Below are 20074 nucleotides of genomic sequence, written 5' to 3'. Positions count from 1 at the left end.
TTGGCCATGTATAGCGAACACGAAATATCTGGCACCGGGTTTGTTAAAGCACGTGGCATCCACGTGACTAAACGATCCGTAAGGGACTGGGTAAACGACGGCTGAAGATTGCATAATGATTATAATCTTCTATTATATTAATCGGAATACAATACATGTTTATACGGACTCAAGCCCAGAACTTATCAACCATACATATTGATCGGGTAATGCCTGATGCTATTGGGCAAGAAACCACTAATTGAATTTAAACCAACATTTATACAAGTCGGTACGGCACAGCACAGCACAGCACATCCGAGAACCATATACTAGGAAAAGGCAAAGCTAGAGAAGACCAGCTTAAACAAATTCCACCTGGTCTTGCCAAAATCAATATTGCCTCCTTAACTAAAATCCATATCTTCCTTCCACATGAGAAATACTTTATCAAATGCGACCAACTTTGCTGGCGGAAAGAATTAATAAATTGGAGAATTCTAAAACTTCACTAGCCTCGTATATGATGAGAGTTGAAAGACACGAAACTACAGAAATGTACTTAAGCTGTTGATGTACTTACTGTTGTTCGATGACTTGTGCATCACCACAAAAAATCTGCGGCCTCGCGTCTTTTACCTCAGAAAAAGTTAATTCTCCGAAGCTAAATCAGATGAACCAGATCCTTGCAAATGAACAACACTGCGGTTAATGACATCCTAGATCTCTGCCGCATCAGGCTCTTTAACCAAGCTCTACACCAATAAATTGAAGCTTCCTCGTGCAAACAAATTGCAAGATTTCCATAAAACTCAAGTGCGAATTTGCTGAGCCATTTCAAGAGTATCTTCTGCTGAAGTAGCACCACCGAGAATTTCATCAACAGTTTCATTAATTCTGCTTCCTTTGGCCTAGACAATACAAGAAAGCAATAACCATAGTATGTAAAGTGCAATCCACAATAAAAGATAGGAAAAAAGTAAGACGGTGAAAGAGAAGGGAAAACAAGGCATTCAGCATAAGTCTTAAACAAGTCAAGGTATGGGGAAAAAGGACGTTGACCTTTATTCCAATAGCCATTGCTGTCTTCAACTTCACCAGTTCACCCAGTCTCAAAGAACCTCTTTTATTATCCTTCACAAGGATCATAGGAACCTGTGTGGAAGATGCCAAACTTGGGATATGCTTTGTCAACCACCGTGGGTTGCAATCAGCAGCTAATATCACCGCCTATTTACACCACCCCAAAATAAAGGAAACATGAGGCAACATAAAAAATCTTCTCTTCCAGTTAAATTGGATGCTTATAAGCATATTCTACATCAACAGAATTTTCAGAAAGATCAAATAAATAGCAGACCTAGAGGACAAATTAAAAAAAAAAAAAAGTTCTGATGATTAATGCACATATGACAAAATATACACATTGCCAAAGATGATTAGAAAATTGCATTTTTATATAATTCATTAGTTTGTGGAATGGAATACTTTGTAGTAATAGAAGATATAAGACTATAAGGGATGCCCAATTTCCCATTTCAAATAACAATTGAACCGATATGTACTGATATATCACTCCAACGATGGATCTTATCGGCCCATAAGATACAGTATACGTCATAATTTTTAAATTTATTCAACTGATATCAAGAGGTACAGGTTGGTACCACCTATCATACTGACACTACACAAGTCTGACAAGCTATGAAACCAGTAGCAAACCAAGATTTTAAACCATGGTTCATTTAAAGGAAATCAACCCCTGACTACTACAAGTTCAAACTCATGCAGCCAATTCCAATTTTGAATGTGTACAGTTACTAGCATCTGCAGTCGGTCCTGAAAATAAGGACTTAATTTGCTCTATAGTGAATGGAATCCGTTTTGTCCATTAAATAGCTCCTAGATGGTTTTGAACAACTCTATCAATACTAAGATGCCACAACATAGTAGGAAACAATATAATTAGTCTGACTGTTATTCTGGAAGTGATCTCAACTCTTGCCTGTTGATGCATGAGCACAAAACTCAGGTTCGGCAAAAAATTTCTCTTATAGACCAGAATGAGGAATGATATAATAACTACAACAATTCTCTTATAGCCAAAATTCTCTGTGTAAGGCAAATTAGATCTTTTTTCATTGTTTCTAGTGAGTTTTCTTAGGTCCCTATCGTTCCTTGCACTATTGATTTCAGTCATCTCATATAGTCTAACCATAGCATGTATAACTTTCTTCTGAGCATGTCCAAAGAAATGCATACATAGCACAGCCACAAATTGTTCCAAGAGCATGCATTCGTCTCTATAAGCAGATGTATACCAAAGAACATCCAAGTCAGTTAATCTTCATAAACATAGGAATGCTAAAAGGCTTGCCTGCTATCGGTTGGACAAACCCTTATCTGAGCACACATTAATTCAACCAAGCACACTATTTGTTCCAGGGCAATGTAAATTTTTTTCACATTATTTTTTCATGCATTATTCAACACCCAATTAGGAAACAAAACAACTCCATTTCCAGAGTAGTTGGCAAGTAATAGAGAATGAATAAACTTATGCGCCAACAAAATCAAAAAGAGCAAAGAACTAAGTCATCGTACACAAGCTTTACAAAACACAAAAAGAGGGAATGTAGCTTGTATCTGTCATGTTAAGACAACCTTGTGCATTTTGACAGCAATGATGACATTAGGCATTAATTAATCCAAGAGGGCATATTGCCGAAACACTACTGCTTCAAGCGAAAAAGCAATCGAAACTACACATGGATCGTCACTATTCTAATGTCTCTGTTTGGATGCTTAAAAAATTCAACCAGTACAAAAGATTTTCTAGGCTAATTTGCCATTGGACCTGCAAATGTTTTCTTAGGAAAATCCAAATGAACAAGCCTAAATAACACTCATATCAGTCCACAGTGATTAGTCTAGGATATTTCCAATAAGAAGTAATCTGAAGAGAAAATCAACCACGGACACAACATACGTCTCTCAAGAAAAATGTCATCCATTTGGGATTAGACATAGGAAACTCAACCAATTCAAAAACCGTAGTTCCTGCCACAAATCATGAATCACCAGACATGTAGCTTAAGATATACAGTCCTGAATCAAACTCCTTTGGCAGAGGCATAAAAAGAATCACAGCCAGACAAGTAGTTAACCTGGAGTGGTACCAAAGGAGCTTTACTATTCTTTGGCTCTTCGTTAGATTGGCATCCCGTCTCAGCTTCGACCATCCTCTCAAGCACACGCGTTACATCATTGACCCCCACAGCGAATTGTTGCTGCGTATAGCAGATTCAATAGAGATACTACTAAAATTACCCAAATCCATCATAAAGCACGAAGAATTCGAACTCCTCATAACTGACAAGTCGAACAAATAGCAGTACCTTGATCCATATCTTTTCAGGTAGCTCCCCTTTGGATAGTTTAGCCAACTCTATACTCCTAACAAAACCCACATTACTTGTGAGCAGGAAAACCAGAAGAGGAGCCACAAAGTACATATAGTGTGAGGGATATACTTGGCGAGTTGCGACAGAAGATTGTCGAGGCGCTCTCCTTCGAAGCAGTCTGAGCTCGCTCTGCTCACAATAGGAACTCTAAATTGATCGACCAAGATTCTGAAAGAAAAGTAAAGAGGAAACGCGGGAAGTGAGGCGAATCGTACTGATGCTGTGGAGCTCCATTCGAAGCCTTCACCGGCCTAAGCGAACTCCTCCTCTTCTTGGCCATGCTCGTCCCAAGACCGGACGAGATCTAATTGAACCCCGTAAAACCCTAGTTGTTCGATCGAGAAGAAGATGACGAGAAGGGGAACCTTAATAAAGAACATCTCACATGAACGAAGCATCAGACGGTTAAAATCTGTCTGAGAAGAACCGATCCTAGCCGTTCGTTTGATTAGATGATTAGACTAAAACCGATTCTCATATTGCGAAGGCATATCGTCGAAGAACTTATGGCGACATTGACACCATAATAATACTAGAGATCTGATCAAGAAAGCTTCATATATATATATATATATATAAAATGTTTATTCCAACCCATATGCTTATCGTTTCCTTGGCAGCTGTCTTAGAACCAACATCAAACTCCATGAAAACCAAACAACCACAGAGAGCATCGAAGACGGATGCAAGACCACAAAAGCTTGTAGTTGTAGCCTCGGAGTACAGCCTAGTGCACCAAGTGCTCCGGTAGAGGAGCGTAAGCGACCGGCGGTGGCGGCGGAGGAGAGGCACCCGCAGAAGCCTCGGCGTCGCAGTACCCTCGAAGCACATCGCCTTCCTGGGGCGTGAAACCAAGGGCAGCAAGCATGACCTCGGCGGTCCAGCAGTGATGCACGATGACCCGAATGGCTCGGCAGCAGCTCGGTCCCAGGTACGTCTCGCCGTTGAGGAAGAAAAGGATGACTTCTCCGGTGCACGATCTGAGCTCCATCAGCGAGTCCCAGCACACCTTCAGTCCGTCGGACTGCAGCCGTTCTACCAGCTGGAGTTGTTGCGCCACGGTCCGGGCCTCCGTAAAATCAGGGACCACCGCCAACGCCAAGATGGTTAGGAACAGCATGGCGAGGAAGAGCTTGGGGAAGAGAGCCATGGAGAAGAGAAGGAGAAACCAGGGTTGATACGAACAAGGTATACCGTGCATGGGCTCGTATTTATAGTAGCGGAGCGAGCGATGCGTGGCTGCTGCCAACGTTAAGGATGTGTCTTAATGGTGAGGAAGACGAGAAGCCTTCTTTTAAGTTACAGGAATACCATGAGATTCCCATTGAAGTCTGACGAATACTAATTGACGAAGCTTTAAGAAACAGAGAGAGAGAGAGAGAGATATGATATGGCAGCGAACGCACAGGTAACTGAATACTAAATGATGAAGAGTTGTTGCGGATTACTTCATTATTGCTACATTATCTTTTTTATTTGATAATGTTTACTTTGTTAATACAATATACAGTCCCAAAAAGAAAATAAAGAAGAAATCGCTTCCTTGTTCATAGTGATCAGAGCTATAATATGTACAAATATCTTTCAGGCCTTCCCGACTAACTTAAAATGTTGAAACAAAAATCATTCATTCCAATTCAAGCTCTTTGTTTTCTCTTTTTATACGTATATATATCTATTTAGGTATACCTTCTTTGGCTGTATCAGAGTATGCTCGTCCTGGGTCGGATGAAACACCAGCACCAGCACTTTTAGTTGATGGAGAAGGTGGTGCAGGACTTTGGACACTGAGGAGACTCAGGCACGATGGCAGGCCCGATCGAGGCTGCATTGCTGCCGCTAGCGCCGTTGGTAGTCCCTGGAGCTCCCATGACGGACGTGATGGCGGCGGCCAAGGCGGCGGTGAAGTTTGGATCGGTCGTGATCGCCGCAGTGACTGTCTCGACCATCGACTGCTGCTGCGGGCGGAACGGCAGTGACGCCTGCGGCCCGACCATCAACCCTGGAAGCTTCTGCGGGAGGCCGTACATGGAGAGCGGCACCACCGGATGTTGCGGTCGCTGAAGCAGTTGCAGCTGGTTCGCAGTCTGAGTTAGGTCGAGGGTGATGGTGGGGAACGGGGCGGAGGCGGAGAGGGCGGCCATGGTGGAGGCATAGGTTGAGGGGTGCAAGAAGCTGCCAGCCGCAGGGGCCATGAGCGAGTCCTCGCTGGTGGTGGAACCGGAGAGCAGCATGGCCGCCGCCGAGGACGTGGTATTCGCCATCACCGTCGCGGCGGGAGGGAGGGGATGATTGTGGTTGCCCTCGTAGGTGGTCACAAGGATGGTCTTGTCCTCCGCACATCTCTGCACCTATTGCACCAGTGAACCCAGGGAGATGTCATCGGTAGAGGAAGGAAGTATACAACTGAGATGCTTGAATTCAGAAACAAATGATTGATCATGGAGTTGTAGTGAGGTATCGTAATGCAAGTTCTGGATTCATAATTGATTCCCTACCTGCTTCCTAACCGGGCACGCGATGGCCATGGTGCATCGATAGTAGGCCCGCGGACAAGGATTGCCCTTCGCCATCTTCTGGCCATACTTCCTCCATTGACAGCCATCATTGATCTGCAACCCACAGCAACCTTCTTATTAGGTCTGATGTCGTTTTAGCTCTCCATAACCACAGTCCTGACTGGAACTGTGTGTCGAGCAGTATTGGTCGATGCAGAAGTCACACAGAGACAAATCATAACATATTCTATTACCATCGGCGCATCCGATCGAGCACGCACCGAGACTCTTGCTCGCCGGCACGGGGCCTCAGAAGCTGTATCGGTGCTCCTTTCGTGAATCAGCCTAGGGCTCTTGCCTTCCTCCAAGCTCGGCGACATATGCTCCGAGGAGGCATCTACGTGAGGAAGATGTGTTTGCGGAAATGGGACGACGCCTCGATCGCTAGAGTTTTTATTGCGTGACGATGAGTGTTCGCCGTCATCGTCGTCTTGGCGTTGGCCGGTATTCAGCAGGCGAGTAGGAGCAGGTTCCATGAATTGATGGGCCAATAATTCTCCTCGACTTGGCACACCGGGCTTGCCATCCTTTCAAGGACATATCAAACACCTCAATTTTACGAATGGACTAAAGAATACTTGGAATGAAATATTAGATCAAGAACAGATAGCAGCAAAGGCTCGCAAATTATTGAAAAGTGATGTTTGCAGAAATAATTCGTGTATTATTTTAATGATAGTAAAGGCTGGAGGCAGACAGGGGGCTGTGAAAGTCATAATGAAAGGGGGATAAGTCGATCAAATCGACCTGCAGTAAAGAAAGTGAGAACATCGAGAGAAAACGGTGGGTCTTTGCGGTCATCGTAGCTCTGCAGTTGTAATTCCACGCAGAAGTAGATGCCATTCACACGATAAACAAAATTGAAAAGCATGTGAAATGGAATCAGCGATCAGAAATCGGTGAAATTTCATGATCAAACACCTTCAAAGATATTAGTAATTGGTCCATCGTCTGCTGCTTCTTCTTTTGTGTGTGTGTGTGTGTGTTTATATATGGTATCCATTAATCTTGAGAGTTATTTGGATGAGATTCAAAAACCATGGATATAACTGCACTGAATCTATACTAAATTTTTTCCAAAAATGAATCCAAGTGTTCCAAAAGAAACGATCAAAAGACCTGTCCTCGTTGAATCTCGTGGACTTCCCTTTGTTGCATTACTTGAAGAAGCTGGGTGTGCAGGGCGGTGTAACTCTTTGTGAGCTGATCCAGCATGCTTCTCAATCTCCGGTTTTCCTCGTTGACTTGGCTCAACTCTCTTTGAAGGGTCAAGATCTGCACCTTTGGAGTTATTATAAGTCCACACCAAGTACCAACGCAAAAACAAAAACAAAAAGGAACAAAGATCCAAGTGAATCGCTTTAGACTGCAAAAACAAAAGCCCTAAAATGAATCATCTGAGATGTTATCACATCGATCCAAGAAAAAGCTACCTTGTTTTCTGGTTTCTCATTCTCCGCGATGACAGATTGGCCAGCCTGAGCGTTCGACGGCACAAGATTCAATCCAATCTGAAGAGAAGGAAAGAGAAATCGTCATCTCCTATTTGATAGGCATACGATTAGAGATCTTATTTTACCATGAAGCAAGTCCGAGCAATATCAAAGGATTTCTTGGAACTAAAAAGGGTCATGATTCGTCTTAAGTACTACACGTAGATGAGGTGTAAAGAGCGAGGGCTTACGTTGATATCCGTGAGTCCATGAGCCGGCGAGTCTTCCTCCTCCTCCTCCTCCTTCTCCTCCTCCTCTACTCGCTGATGGTCTTTTGGTGAAGCAGGAGAAGCTCCGGCTTCGGCGACGGCCCGTCGGTGATCCTGGGAGAAGAAATCCACCTCTGTGATGGTGCATGTGGGTTCGATGCGATCCTCAAAGCGCAAAAGTTGCATCTCGTGTGGCCTGGCCATTGTCAGGAGCTACGAGGTGGATGAGGAAGACGACGGAGGGAAAGATAAGGGAAGGGAGAGAGAGAAGAGGAGAAACAGCAAAACAAAAGTGGGACAGAAAACAAGACGAGTGAATAAAGGAGAAAGAGAACATATCTAACCTATCCAATTTCAATTGTGTGCCGCTGCAGGTAATGAGCTATCTCATTCTTTGGGGCGTCTGGTCCAAGTGAGGAGAGAGAGAGAGAGAGAGAGAGAGAGAGAGAGAGAGAGAGAGAGAGAGAAGATCCGTTGTGGCGTCAGCGTGAGGGATGTGCCATGGCGGCGGCGGGGGAAACGATAAAAGGAACTCGAAACGGGAAACGAGAAACGGGGTATCCTACGAACGAAACTCACGTTTCCCGGTCCCAACTTGGAGCGCCATTGGATCCGCCGTCGCGGAGAGATGGCGCGAGACGGTGTGCACGGAGGGCCTCACGTCAGGGTCAACGAGGCGGACGGCACGGCTCCCTGCGATTGGCCAATACGAGTGGGACCCGTCAAAACATCCACAATAGTGTACTCGCGATCCCATGACTTGGCAACGTCGTCCCTTGACTCGAAGTCGCCGACCTCTCTCGGATCTGCTTGTCTTGAACCGACGCTTTGAGATTCGCGTCGTCCAACGCACTCCAACAGCTGCCTCGCTTGTGCATTGCCTTTCCTTGTCCTTTACCCACTCCTCTCTCTCTCCCCCCCCCCCCCCCTCTCTCTCTCTCTCTCTCTCTCTCTCTCTTGATATATATATATATATATATATATATATATATATATATATGTATTTGGTTTGGTAGAAGGGCAAAGAAGCCGGAGTCAGCACGCTGATTTCGTCGTTCTTTGTAAGCTTCAAGGCAAGGCGGAAGAAGGAGAAATTGGGTGGAATTGTTAGTTCAAGTTGATGCCAGGTTCTCATAAATCGTTATCCCAAGTCAAATATCGAATTACTTCGCACCGAGCACCACCGTTATTGGACTCTTTCCTCTTTGTTCCTCAGTACCCTATTCATTTACACATTGTTCCACACGACACACTATTTGACGTTGGTGGTCACACGATTTCAGAGAAAGCACTGATGCCGATGTGTGTGTGTATGTGCGCGCATCGTGCAACGAGAGGGGTTGATTTCTCAATGGGGCTCGTCATTTTTTGGTGTTGTACACGTTAGTTTGCGAAAAGAGATGAGTCCGGCAAGTGTGCAGTGACAGGCAACGTAAATCCCACTCCCTGTTGAAGAGAAGGTTTGACACGGGCATGATGTACACGTTGCGAGATTAATGCATGGAGTGGCACGGCTTTATCGTGTAGCGATCAGTCTACAGTCGACGCAACCGATGCATTATTGGTGTGGACCAAAGCGTGGAAACTCCGGTCATCCACGGAAAAAGAAAGACGACGACGTCGACAAGCTTATGCGCTCTTGCTGTGCATGTGGACATGTATTGGGTGGGGGTGTATATAAGCAGTAGACTAAGACCGGTCTCCGTCGTTGTAAATAATTTTACATCCAAATCGAAACATAAAGTGTATTCCCGCAAGATGAGCAGTTGAAGAAAAAGAAAAAGAAAAGCAAAAAAAAAAAAAACACTTATGTTTCAAATGTATATTATATAAAGGAAATCAAATCAGATGAACTCTAACATCCTAAATCTAACCTTCACAAAATTCGTGAAGGCGGATTCAGTGAAGATGATCATATCGGTTGGAATCTGTTTTCAGCTTGTCCCACGTGGGAATCAACCGGGTTCCGATATCCCTCATGGCTTTCTTAAGAAGCGAAGGAGACGCATGGCTTGCAGCAGATGCCCCCATTCCAAGTCACATTATCAAAGCAATGGAGTTCACAAGTCGGCAGGCAGATGAAAAGATCACGGGGCGAGGAGAGCGAGAGAGAGAGAGAGAGAGAGGCTATAGTAAACGATAGCGGCGGCCGAGCTGACACTCAACGACAAAGAGTCTGAAAAGGCTGGCAAGCCCGGACATGGTTTCTCGCGAAGCATTTGGACCTCCCTATCATATCAAATCTTTCACCAACTAATACTAATAATCCTTTATATCCTGCATCACATCTCTCGCTGTGATCTTGAATGCAAGTCACTTTGATAGCTCCGTATAACTTGACGTTCGAATTAAAGATAATGGTGTGAAGGTTACGCACCACCATAAACTTGCATGGACAAACAAAGCATTATCGGTGGTCCCAATCGGATAGCCATGGGGCGAACAATTAGATCGTGAGCAGCATATGGAATAGTAACTTCGGTGACAGACATGTCTGACGACTTTGTCCGTGTAGGTATTATGATGCACACATCATGGTTTCGTACTGATCTCCGACTTTGCGAGACATTCTGGTGGCCAGTCTCTCTCTCTCTCTCTCTCTCTCTTCATTAGAGTCGCGGTTGCACTGTTCCTTCCCACTCTTAGTGCAGAAGAACTGATGATGAGGAACTCATTAAGAAAGAGCACAGCATGTTGTATGCTCTACACGTCATAGTTTCAGTAGCAGCCCCGAGGGAAGAATAGTGACAAAAAGGGGGATAGGGTTTGCTTTTGCCTCCTCTATAATAATAATTATACTAATTATACCACACGTTCGTCTGTACTCGTGCGAAAGGAGCAAGACTGAGTGCAAGTTTCGGAGGACATGGATCGCGATAGTGAAGAAAAAAAGGAAGAGGAGGAGAAGAATGGTCGGTCACGCCCCCACAGAGAGGCAGCAATTTTCTTGGGTGTTTGACGTGGGAGCGACCTCGGAAAAGTAGGCCATCTCTCCCTCCCTCGTCTTCCATCTCGCTTTCCTTTTCTTTTGGGTTGCATGCCTTGCTTTTACCTCTTCCTTTCGACCCACCTCGATCCTTAGCTTTAGCTTGACCACAGAAAAGTGCGGGCAGCAGACTCCAAGGACTTGGTCGAAGCTAACTAATGGTTGCTTACTATCATGGCATCTTCCACATGAAAAGGACATGGAAATCGTGAGTCATAACCATCGTTCTGCTATTTCAGAATAAGAACTTGATGGGGGCCTTCGAAGACTTGAATCCACAATCTATTAGAGCACAGCATCTCATCCACAAGCAAACCTCATGGTACAATAAATCCATCATCTCATGTGTTAAACACATCATATCTATGTAGCACACAAGCCATAACAAATTTAGAGGTTGCCAATGAGCCACATCTACCTGACCCGCTTAAACCAGGTTCGAATAGACAAGTAGGTATCCCAGTCTTAGTTCGGATAAGTACTCAAAATAAATAACACCGATTAAGGCCGTGGGAGATGGGAAGACTTTTGACACCAAAACGTTTTGATATGAGGAAAAGGCTTTGTTAACATCTAGAGAATCAGGGAAAAGACACTAATATTGACCCCTAGCAATGCATGGTGGCTACCTCCACAGGAGATGGCCAAAACTTTTCTGCCTTGACCAAAGAAGAGCTAAAATCTGGAGGATTGTTTTTAGATAGAATCATGTCCAGCCTCGACAAGGTGGTTCTCCGAGGCTGGATGTTTAGGACAAATAGGGCAGTACCAACATAGCAAACACTCTCAGAACAGGTTGTACTTACTTGGAATAATATTATTATCTCTGCACCTGCACCATGAAAATGAAGAAATCCAAGTATTCTTCCATAGCATCATCAGTATTTTGATCATGGTATCTAAAACTTGACCACTGCTAATGTTAACGCAGATAAAGATCCTACAGCACTTTTGATTGTCACAAGAACAAGAAGCAGAAGCAGAAGAAAGAAAATATAACCAGAGGTTATTAGTTTTGGGTCGGAATGATTGTGGAGGAGGGTGATGAAAAGAAGAAGAGAATACAATTTCTTTTCGTTCGGTGAGAGAAATACATAGACGATGGCGTAGCTTTCAGAACCATTTTTGTTCCGACCCAATCCATTTAAGAATTTCCCAAAAATATATAAGACAGGCTACACATTAACATCATTGAACAATGAATGGCACACCTTTTTTTGCCCGAAATTCCTCCTCCATGCAGGCCCAAGAAGACAAAAGGCAATAAGTGAAGATGTAGAGATGAACAGAGGAAGATACAATAATGGAATAGAACAGGAGGAGTCATGACTCATGTACCCAAGTTTTTCTTTTCAAGGGTGGCTAGGCATGCACATTAATGACAAGGAAAGTTGGATGGAGGGCTCCATCCCTCACAGAGGACCACCAAAAGGTTACTTACTAGCCTTTCCAAGCAAGTAAAGCACAAGTGGTGTTTGGATTCAAGGTGGATGGGGACTTGGAGTCCTCCATGATCCACCCCTTCCCTTTGTCCCATTACCCTACACCTTCCATTGTTCATGATCATGACTCTCTTATCTGTACAGAGGAAGGACCACCTTCATTTCAGTGAGCTTCAAGCTAATGAGCTGTCCTCATCCTAGTTACTGCACCACCATTTGTGTTTAGGACCACAAAATTTTGAGGGATGAGTGATGATGCCAAAGGTCGTTGCAATGTTCTGAAATATGTAATAAATTATGGAGTGGAATCATATCAACTCATGTCTGACTGTCCGAAGCCAACAAATGGGCTAGGTTAGGTCATTTGAATGGTAGCTCAAAGTCAGATTAGCATTTGGATCAGTCTCAACCTAACCCCAACTAATGTTAACCCATAAAAACTTCAGTTTGCACGACTTCACTGATCCTAGATTGTTTTCTTTATTTTTATTTTGATGATAAGGGCTTGAGTCACGAAAATAACATCCCTACATGTAAAGATAATGCTGCATGCATGGACTAGATTCGTCCTTTTATTATCATTTGACTAAATTTCGTACAAGACTGTAAGTAAATGGAAGCCCCTTCGTCTACTCAAGCCTTAACTATAGTTTACTGAACTCCAAATAACATGATCTGGCTTCAACCAAAGTTGAGCCAAAGTAGAGTGATTAGGGAGTATAAGTTGTCAGAAACAATTGAAACATAATGGCATGTTAGACAAGGCTAAATGGGAACTCATCTACCATGTGAAACAACTACCTTAGGCATATAGCACAAGACGAATTGAGCCCCAAGACGCACCTGAGTGAAAAGGGCAGTGAGGTTCGCAAATGACTGTCCTGCTTTACTTCAGAGATTACTCATGGCATCATAGGTCATCCAGCAATTTTTCTGCAAGTTGTAGAAAGGTATGTCAGCCAAGTCCCAAGTCCATCTCATGAACCAAAAAATATAAGTTTATGAACCTTGCAGCTGACCAAATAAACCCAACCCAATCACATCGGACCAGGCCACGAGCAGTTTGGTTGGCTCAACAGTAGTGCAAACTGAGCCACCAAAACCTGTTTAAACCAAAAAATTAGTGATTTGTAGTCAATGATCCTATAACTATCAATCTATATACAACCATAACCACATGACTGTAGTCTATATACACCTGTAATCTATATACAAAAAGGAAATATTGTAGCAGGAAAAGGATTTGAAAAGAAGAGAGCTAAACCCTTCCTGAGAGAAATTCTACAGCAGTCAAATTTTCCTTCAATTCTGTTTATGAAATCACAACAAAGAGAACTATAGATAAGAACTAAGACCTTTGTCATCTTGCCTCAGGCAAATAACTGCAGAAAAATCAACCACTGCTGAAGACACCAACGTGGAACAAGTAAAGAAAAACAGTACATTATACTGAGCACTCCAGGAAGAAAAAAGATTCAACACCAAGAGCTGGTTTCTAGCCAAATGTTTCACATGACCATCATAATTTGAAGTGGAAGAGCACCAGGATGTTTTTTTAGGCAGACAATGTTTAGCAGTTCCAACAAGGTAACTACAAAAGAAAAAAAATCATGCGAACATGGTCATGAAATGCACGCTTTATTCGACTTGTTTCATGCACAATGAAGTCAAAACGTCTAGAACTTCATATCAGGTAATTTTCTTACCCTGCTCAGTCCAACTTCAATTTCACCTACTACTTGAGCACCTCTCGACTATGAAGTTTTCAATTACAAATTCAAATCAAGCACTACAGAACTCAAAAAAGGAAAATACATGTCTGTCTCTTATCAACTCTATGTACCCTCAGTAGCTAGCAAAAGGAATCTTTGGCTTGGTATTGTTGTTGGCTATAATTCAAACAGGAAAAAGGGTTAAAAGGTAAAATATATAACAGGTATGAACACAAGGCCTATGAGAAGCCTAAGCAAACAAAACCACTTTGTTTCCATGTCAAATATCTAGACAGTCTAAGCACAAAAGGAAACTTATAAAAGCATAATAGTTAAGATTGCCCGAATGATTAACTCACCAAACTTTAGCAGCAATGTGTGTAAGATTTCTGACAAAAGAATATTCATAAAAGTCTCATTCTGCTTGAAAAAGTAATGGGATTTTCTAGACATGACCATTTGGTAGTAGCAATATATAATGAATACAATACTCAATATTTGCCGTTGATCAAAAAAGGATTCTTCCACATAAATAAATTGCCATGAAAGTTTATCATAGTTTGTCGTCACCAGATGTAAAACTGTGAGGAATATCAATCTGTCTTAAGGTCAATATATCTGACAGCTCAGTTTCCGATCACACAAATAATAGTTATATCTGAGCTATATGACTATCAAGCAGCAACAAAAACTGACCAACTGCAACATCAGCTCTAATGTCAGTCCATGATCCTATTAATTAAAATGAACCTCTCATACAGGCTTTTTGCAAGGTCATGAGAGACTCATTTTAACCATGTCCAAAACCTATCAGAAAATTTAAAACTACAGAATCATGAGTTTCAATACAAAAAAATGTAAATATTATGAATATTCAATATCCAATCTACAACTACTGATCAACTATGCTTGTACACAGCAGTAAATGTTGCAGCGATATCATACAATACATACTGAATGACATGATTATCCTCACCTGTAACAGAAGTCAACCGATGAAATAATATTATATGAGCAGTATCAAGATGACCTTTTCTCAATTGAAAATTTTAGAAACAGATATAAGCCTAACTACTAAAAATATATGAAACCCCTACCTGCTCAAAGTAATTTGAGATACAATATTAACTCAAGGAAATACACAAAAGTCCACACAATAATAATAAAAAAAAAACTTCCCAGCAGAAAATTTAGTGTTCAATAACTGCGTACATCTAAACAATGGCTTGATTAATCAGTGCAGGAATTAAGAAAAAGATTTGGTTAGAAAGGGAGAATCACAATTAACTAAAAGCTAAATTGGTATAGTGTGGAAGTCCAGAATCTATATTAACGCCAATAGAGGTGAGATATTATGTTCACAAATCCAAAGATATGATTAAATACTTTGTTTATCCAACAATAGGAACATTTGATTCACAAAAAATACTAAGATCACAATTAACAATAACAAATTTAATCATCATGCTAGGAAATTAGAACATGAGTTATCAGCAATTAATTAAAAAGTACAAAACAGAGGCTTTAGACATCTTCATGTGATTTGCTCTCTTCAATCGTACAAATTCTTCATAAAGAAAAATGGAAGGCAAATAGATATAAGCCGAAACCCATGGCGCTTAACATGTGCCTTACATCATATAAATCTGATTTGCAAGAATGAGAAACAGATTTGTGTGCATATACCACAATTAAATGACCATAGGCAGTTCAACTGAAACACTTTAGTGGCATCCCCAAATAACATGATCTGCTTCGTCATGCTGATGTTTCCTCTGCTTCGTAGTTCTTTTTCTTTTTCTCTTTCTTTTTCACTTTTTTCTCCACCACTTTGTTTTCTTCACTGTCAATGACCTCTTCACTTTTCTTCTTCTTCTTTTTCTTTTTTTTCTCCATAGATTTCTCTTCATCAGAGGGACCTGCTTTGCCTTCGTCTTTGGTGCCCTTTTCCTTTTTTACCTTCTCTACAATCTTCTCTCCATCAGCTAATTCCTCTGCTTCTCTCTCTTTATCCTTCTTTTTCTTCTTTTTCTTCTTCTCGCTCCTCTCCTCCTCGAGTGCTTCCTCAACCTCGTCCTTCACCTTCTTTGCTTCAGCACCAAGTATAGCATCTTGAAGTCCCTCGATCTTTACCTTCTTAACAGGAGGAACTTCTCCGGCATCCTCCAACTTCCGTTTCCGCCGTTCACCATCGTCATCATTATAAGTGCCATCTTTGTGTTTGTTCTTCTTCTTCTCTTTCACCACTTCAAACACTACCTCTTCCTTCTGCACCACAGACTCTGGTGCTGCAGCAAGGCTGGCAACCATTGAATCTCCACCGGTTGGTAACACCACATTCCTGAGCCATTCAGCTGGTGTCTTCTCATTCGGCTTCCCATGCTTGTCTAGCAGACCTTCTGTGATCATCTTCTTCTTCATTAGTGCTCTTGGCCCCAGACCCCACTTCCTTGGGTAGGTATCCCGATCCATCACCACTCTTTTTATTTTTGCAACCGATCCATGATCACAAGTTGCCATAACTGCTGTAGTCATATCGGCAATCCCCAAAGCGATGGCTTCACCCTTTGTGGTCATCAGCACAACTTCCTCCCCAACCTCAATATCATTCTCAAATCTCAGCAGTCCAGGAATCATCAGCTTTGCTCCATAGCAAATGGCATTGACTGCGGAGTCCTTGACAACGAGTCTCTTGTAGCTGGTGAGCAGCACTTCCAATGGCATCACCACCCGTCTCAAGTAGCTCTCATCCTTGAAATTGTCATACATCCACTGGGCATCCAACACATCGTGCATGGTCACCATGTTATCCTTCTCGCCAAGGATCCCCGAGCGGACCCGCCGCAGTTCCTGCATGTGCCCTCCGACGCCAAGGATCAGACCGAGATGGACGCAGAGGGTACGAACATAGGTTCCGGCTTGGCAGGAAATCCAGAAGACAACCAGGTGCCGGTCGGGGTCGTACTCAAGCAGCTTGCTCTCGTAGATGGTCCGGATGCGGAGCTCACGCTTGACGGCGGAGATAAGCGGGGGCCGCTGGAAGACGGCACCGGTGAGGGTCTCGAGGGCGCGAGCGACCTTGGCGACGTCGGGGACAGCGGAGTGAAGGCGGGCGACGCAGACGTACTCCTTGCCTGCGCCCTGCTGGGACTTGACAAGGCGGGTGGCGCGGTCGACGCAGACGATGAGGTTGCCGGTGACCTTGGGGTCCAGGGTGCCGCTGTGGCCAGTCTTCTCAGCGCGGAGGATGCGTTTGATCCAAGCGACCACCTCATGGGAGGAAGGGTTGGAGGGCTTGTCGAGGTTGAGGACGCCGTAGCGGAGGTACTCCGCGAGCGGCCGCTTCAGAGGGGAGTGCCCGGCGGGGAGCGGCGTGTAGTGGCCGGTGCGGACATTGAGGCGGTCGTAGTTCTTGAGGAGGATCGGCCACGTCGAGGTGTCGACGGCCGGGGTGAAAGATTGGGGTTTGATAAAGTAGTCCTTGTCCTGGTCTCCACCAAAGCAAGCGGCGGGGAGCAAGGGGAGGGAGGTGCGCTCGATGCCGCCATTGGCGGCGGACTTATGGTCGTCCTTGTTTTTCTTCTTCTTCTTGTTATCGTTGGTGGTGGGAGACGGAGATGACATGGCGGCGGGCGAGGGGAGGGGTTTAGGGTTAGCAGAATGAGGCGGGATGGATGGAGTGGAGTGGAGCGGAGCGGCGGGAGGGTCCGACGCGGAGTGCCGGGGGTTTTAGATGGGACCGCTAAGCAAACCATCAGCTTGTCTGGATCTCAAGATCCACGTGTCGAGAGATGGAGCTGCATCACTGGGGATGACTAGATTTTGGTGTCACCAGTTTTCCACCTGCGTCTAACGGGGGGTCAACCGAGTTTTGAAAGGATCCTCTCCAAGCAAGCCTTCTGTTCAGCTCTTCAAATCCCGTAGCACAGTCGTCCAGACTGTGGACCCCACCTAAAAGTCTTTCATATCTAACCCCTAATCGGATCCACGGAACAGTCTCCTGGAGCCGCCAACCTGGTCGGAATCTGTCGCTCGCTTAGCGGATTGTCACAGGCCCGGTAGAACTCTGTTTCGTGGTGCACTGGGAGATCTGGCACGGGTCGATCAGAGCCCATGGAATTAAATTTTAGTTGCCCTTTAGAGCTTCATGGCGATCCAGAACAGGGATTCCTCCCCTTTTTCATCTAACTCGCACTAGATTTTGATGGTCAAAATACAATCTTTTTATTTTTATTTTTATTTTTATCAAGAGTGATAACAAGAACTCACATTTGGTAGGGGTGTTAAATCGTGTCTTTTGCCAAACAATGGCTACTCACGATAAAAGAGTCACTAGGTGGGTTTATGATACACAAATTTATGTATTACTAGATATATAAGATAGATTATGGTGATGCATAAGTTGTTGGGATAAAAAATATTTACTTATTTTTAATAAAGATTAAATATTCAGAGCATTATACAAGTGCATATTCACTTTATTTTTTTAAATATATATATTTAAAATATAAATATGTTTTCAAAAACATCCATAGAGTTTCATGATGTAAAACAAGGATTCCTTCCCTTTCTTTTCTTTTATTTATTTGACATTAAATTCTGAAATCAAAATCCAATCTTTTTTTATCAAAGTAATGAGAAATTATCTGTTAAGGGATGTCAAATCCTATGTTTTACTATATTTTATTATGAACGCATTTGACTGTTGATGATAAAAAAATACATCAATGTAATATACTTTTGTCATTAGGTGTGTTTACGATGATAATAATAATAATAATAATCCTAAATTTAAGTACCGATGGATATATAAAATTATTTTGGTGAAGTAAGAAATCATCGATAAGACAATGACAATCAAAAAGCCTCGTTTTGACAAACTTGATATACACATATAAATAATAATTTATTTGAAATCATATTCATTAGGTTGGATAAAAAAAATTAAGGATAAATCAAATCTTCAAATTATGTTTCGCCATCAATGATGTATTATATGAAGTGGTGCCTCTCGCCATATATGATTAATTTTTTTTAATTTTATACATTTGGAACCAAGATATCATCGAATACCATCAGTTCCAGTGATATGAGTTCCTAAAGGATAGCAAAAGATTCATTGTCAAATAAGAAAATAACTTATGCATAGCCTCATGATAGTCTATCAAGCAAAAAGGATACTTAATGCTTATCAAAGATTTATGCTAATGCTTATTCTCGGTAGAGATGAAAGCACAAGCGTTGGACTTATCAATAATATTCAACAAAAAGAATGATGATAAATTACAAGAACTTACTAGCAAGTATCTAGGCCTCTTCATCGATAATAGGAAACTACCTCCTATTTAATTGAAAGCTTTCGATCCGTGATAGGGGCTATTTGGTTGTAAGTATTCAATCTATGATATATCAACGTGAGATGTTTCAAAGATATCAAAAAAACTACATGACATATTATAAAAAAATACTTACACTAAAATAAGCCTTAGTGTGTGCATCTTTTTGGGAAAGAGACGGTCATTTATTATCGCTCACTCAAATACTTGTATAAATAATCTAAACATAGCAAATTCTAACATATAAAGTAGATGTCATATCTAAAGTAACACAACCTCATAATCAAATTAAAAAAAAAGATACAAAACAAGCTACTTAACAAGTAATCATGGCCTCTGATCATGAATCTTTGCTCATCTATTTAAATATAGGTATAACCGAGTCTATATGATGACTATGCCCGTATGTATGTATGTATGAGAAAGACTTGGAGAGTTCAAAGGCTGAATGGAGGAGCTCAAGATAGGAATAACTAATTAGGGATAATAAACCTAGCTCAAATCCAAGCTGGACTTGAATTCGATACCTCCCTATAGAGATTAATCGATATCTTCCTCTCTATGACTATAAATAAAGGGGTGCAATAGCCCTACGGGCAATAATAATAGAGAGAGAGAAAAAGATATAAGCAATAATCCTAAGGAGAGAAAAATATAAAAAGGTAATAGCTAGAGTGAAGTATAAAAAATTTTGAGCTATTGCTCGAGAAATTCCTTGTAATTGTGGCACTCCTTTTCACGAAGCAATTTAAATCCTTTTCCTCTTTCAATTTGCTCTTGTCTTTTAATATTTCTATCAATTCTCTCACATATGCTCAAACAATGAATCATGATTACTGAATCCTTCCCTAAACCAATAAATAAATATAAAGTTTACACTTTGAAAAATATTATT

General features: G+C 42.3%; 4 protein-coding genes across 8 annotated transcripts; all 4 read right to left on the bottom strand.

Annotated features, from left to right (window-relative positions):
• Positions 1-108: 108 nt before the first annotated feature.
• Positions 109-3802, bottom strand: LOC103994610 (uncharacterized). Of its 2 annotated transcripts, XM_009415003.3 has the most exons (6): positions 3659-3802; positions 3513-3572; positions 3378-3435; positions 3147-3269; positions 1042-1209; positions 109-890 (listed from the first exon to the last, which is right to left on the bottom strand). In XM_009415003.3, the coding sequence occupies exons 1-6, from the start codon at positions 3721-3723 to the stop codon at positions 792-794; spliced, it is 573 nt and encodes a 190-aa protein (XP_009413278.2). In that variant the 5' UTR covers positions 3724-3802; the 3' UTR covers positions 109-791. The 2 variants fall into 2 exon arrangements, with proteins under 2 accessions (XP_009413278.2, XP_064935250.1); XM_065079178.1 differs by having other exon boundaries at positions 109-1209.
• A 368-nt stretch (positions 3803-4170) lies between these two features.
• LOC135680297 (egg cell-secreted protein 1.4-like) lies at positions 4171-4593 on the bottom strand. Its single transcript, XM_065194180.1, has one exon. The coding sequence runs from the start codon at positions 4591-4593 to the stop codon at positions 4171-4173; it is 423 nt and encodes a 140-aa protein (XP_065050252.1).
• A 263-nt stretch (positions 4594-4856) lies between these two features.
• Positions 4857-8177, bottom strand: LOC135587594 (transcription factor WRKY5-like). 4 transcript variants are annotated; one of them, XM_065079176.1, is made up of 7 exons: positions 8048-8177; positions 7686-7899; positions 7435-7512; positions 7121-7282; positions 6196-6528; positions 5942-6055; positions 4857-5794 (listed from the first exon to the last, which is right to left on the bottom strand). In XM_065079176.1, exons 2-7 carry the CDS (start codon positions 7887-7889, stop codon positions 5195-5197), a joined length of 1491 nt encoding a protein of 496 aa, XP_064935248.1. In that variant the 5' UTR covers positions 7890-7899; positions 8048-8177; the 3' UTR covers positions 4857-5194. The 4 variants fall into 4 exon arrangements, with proteins under 4 accessions (XP_064935248.1, XP_064935246.1, XP_064935249.1 ...); XM_065079174.1 differs by lacking the exon at positions 8048-8177 and having other exon boundaries at positions 7686-8041; XM_065079177.1 differs by lacking the exon at positions 8048-8177 and having other exon boundaries at positions 6223-6528; positions 7686-8041.
• Positions 8178-15308: 7131 nt separating this feature from the next.
• Positions 15309-17562, bottom strand: LOC135587593 (H/ACA ribonucleoprotein complex subunit 4-like). The gene has a single exon (XM_065079172.1). The coding sequence runs from the start codon at positions 17465-17467 to the stop codon at positions 15602-15604; it is 1866 nt and encodes a 621-aa protein (XP_064935244.1). The 5' UTR covers positions 17468-17562; the 3' UTR covers positions 15309-15601.
• Positions 17563-20074: the final 2512 nt, after the last annotated feature.

Source organism: Musa acuminata, chromosome BXJ1-8, assembly GCF_036884655.1.
Source record: "Musa acuminata AAA Group cultivar baxijiao chromosome BXJ1-8, Cavendish_Baxijiao_AAA, whole genome shotgun sequence".
NCBI classification, from domain to species: Eukaryota; Viridiplantae; Streptophyta; class Magnoliopsida; order Zingiberales; family Musaceae; genus Musa; species Musa acuminata.
The sequence above is the reverse complement of the archived record's forward strand: the minus strand, read 5'-3'. Positions and strand labels throughout refer to the sequence as shown.

Excerpts from the sequence above, each read along its gene's own strand:
- LOC103994610 (XM_065079178.1), bottom strand. The coding sequence starts at position 3,723 with ATGGCCAAGAAGAGGAGGAGTTCGCTTAGGCCGGTGAAGGCTTCGAAT. Across the intron at positions 3,270-3,377 it reads CTGAAAAGATATGGATCAAG|CAACAATTCGCTGTGGGGGT; the intron begins GTACTGCTATTT and ends TGCTATACGCAG. Across the intron at positions 1,210-3,146 it reads CTCCTTTGGTACCACTCCAG|GCGGTGATATTAGCTGCTGA; the intron begins GTTAACTACTTG and ends TGGTGTAAATAG.
- LOC135680297 (XM_065194180.1), bottom strand. The coding sequence starts at position 4,593 with ATGGCTCTCTTCCCCAAGCTCTTCCTCGCCATGCTGTTCCTAACCATC.
- LOC135587594 (XM_065079174.1), bottom strand. The coding sequence starts at position 7,907 with ATGGCCAGGCCACACGAGATGCAACTTTTGCGCTTTGAGGATCGCATC. Across the intron at positions 7,513-7,685 it reads ATGGACTCACGGATATCAAC|ATTGGATTGAATCTTGTGCC; the intron begins GTAAGCCCTCGC and ends CCTTCTCTTCAG. Across the intron at positions 6,056-6,195 it reads CTCGATCGGATGCGCCGATG|ATCAATGATGGCTGTCAATG; the intron begins GTAATAGAATAT and ends TGTGGGTTGCAG.
- LOC135587593 (XM_065079172.1), bottom strand. The coding sequence starts at position 17,467 with ATGTCATCTCCGTCTCCCACCACCAACGATAACAAGAAGAAGAAGAAA.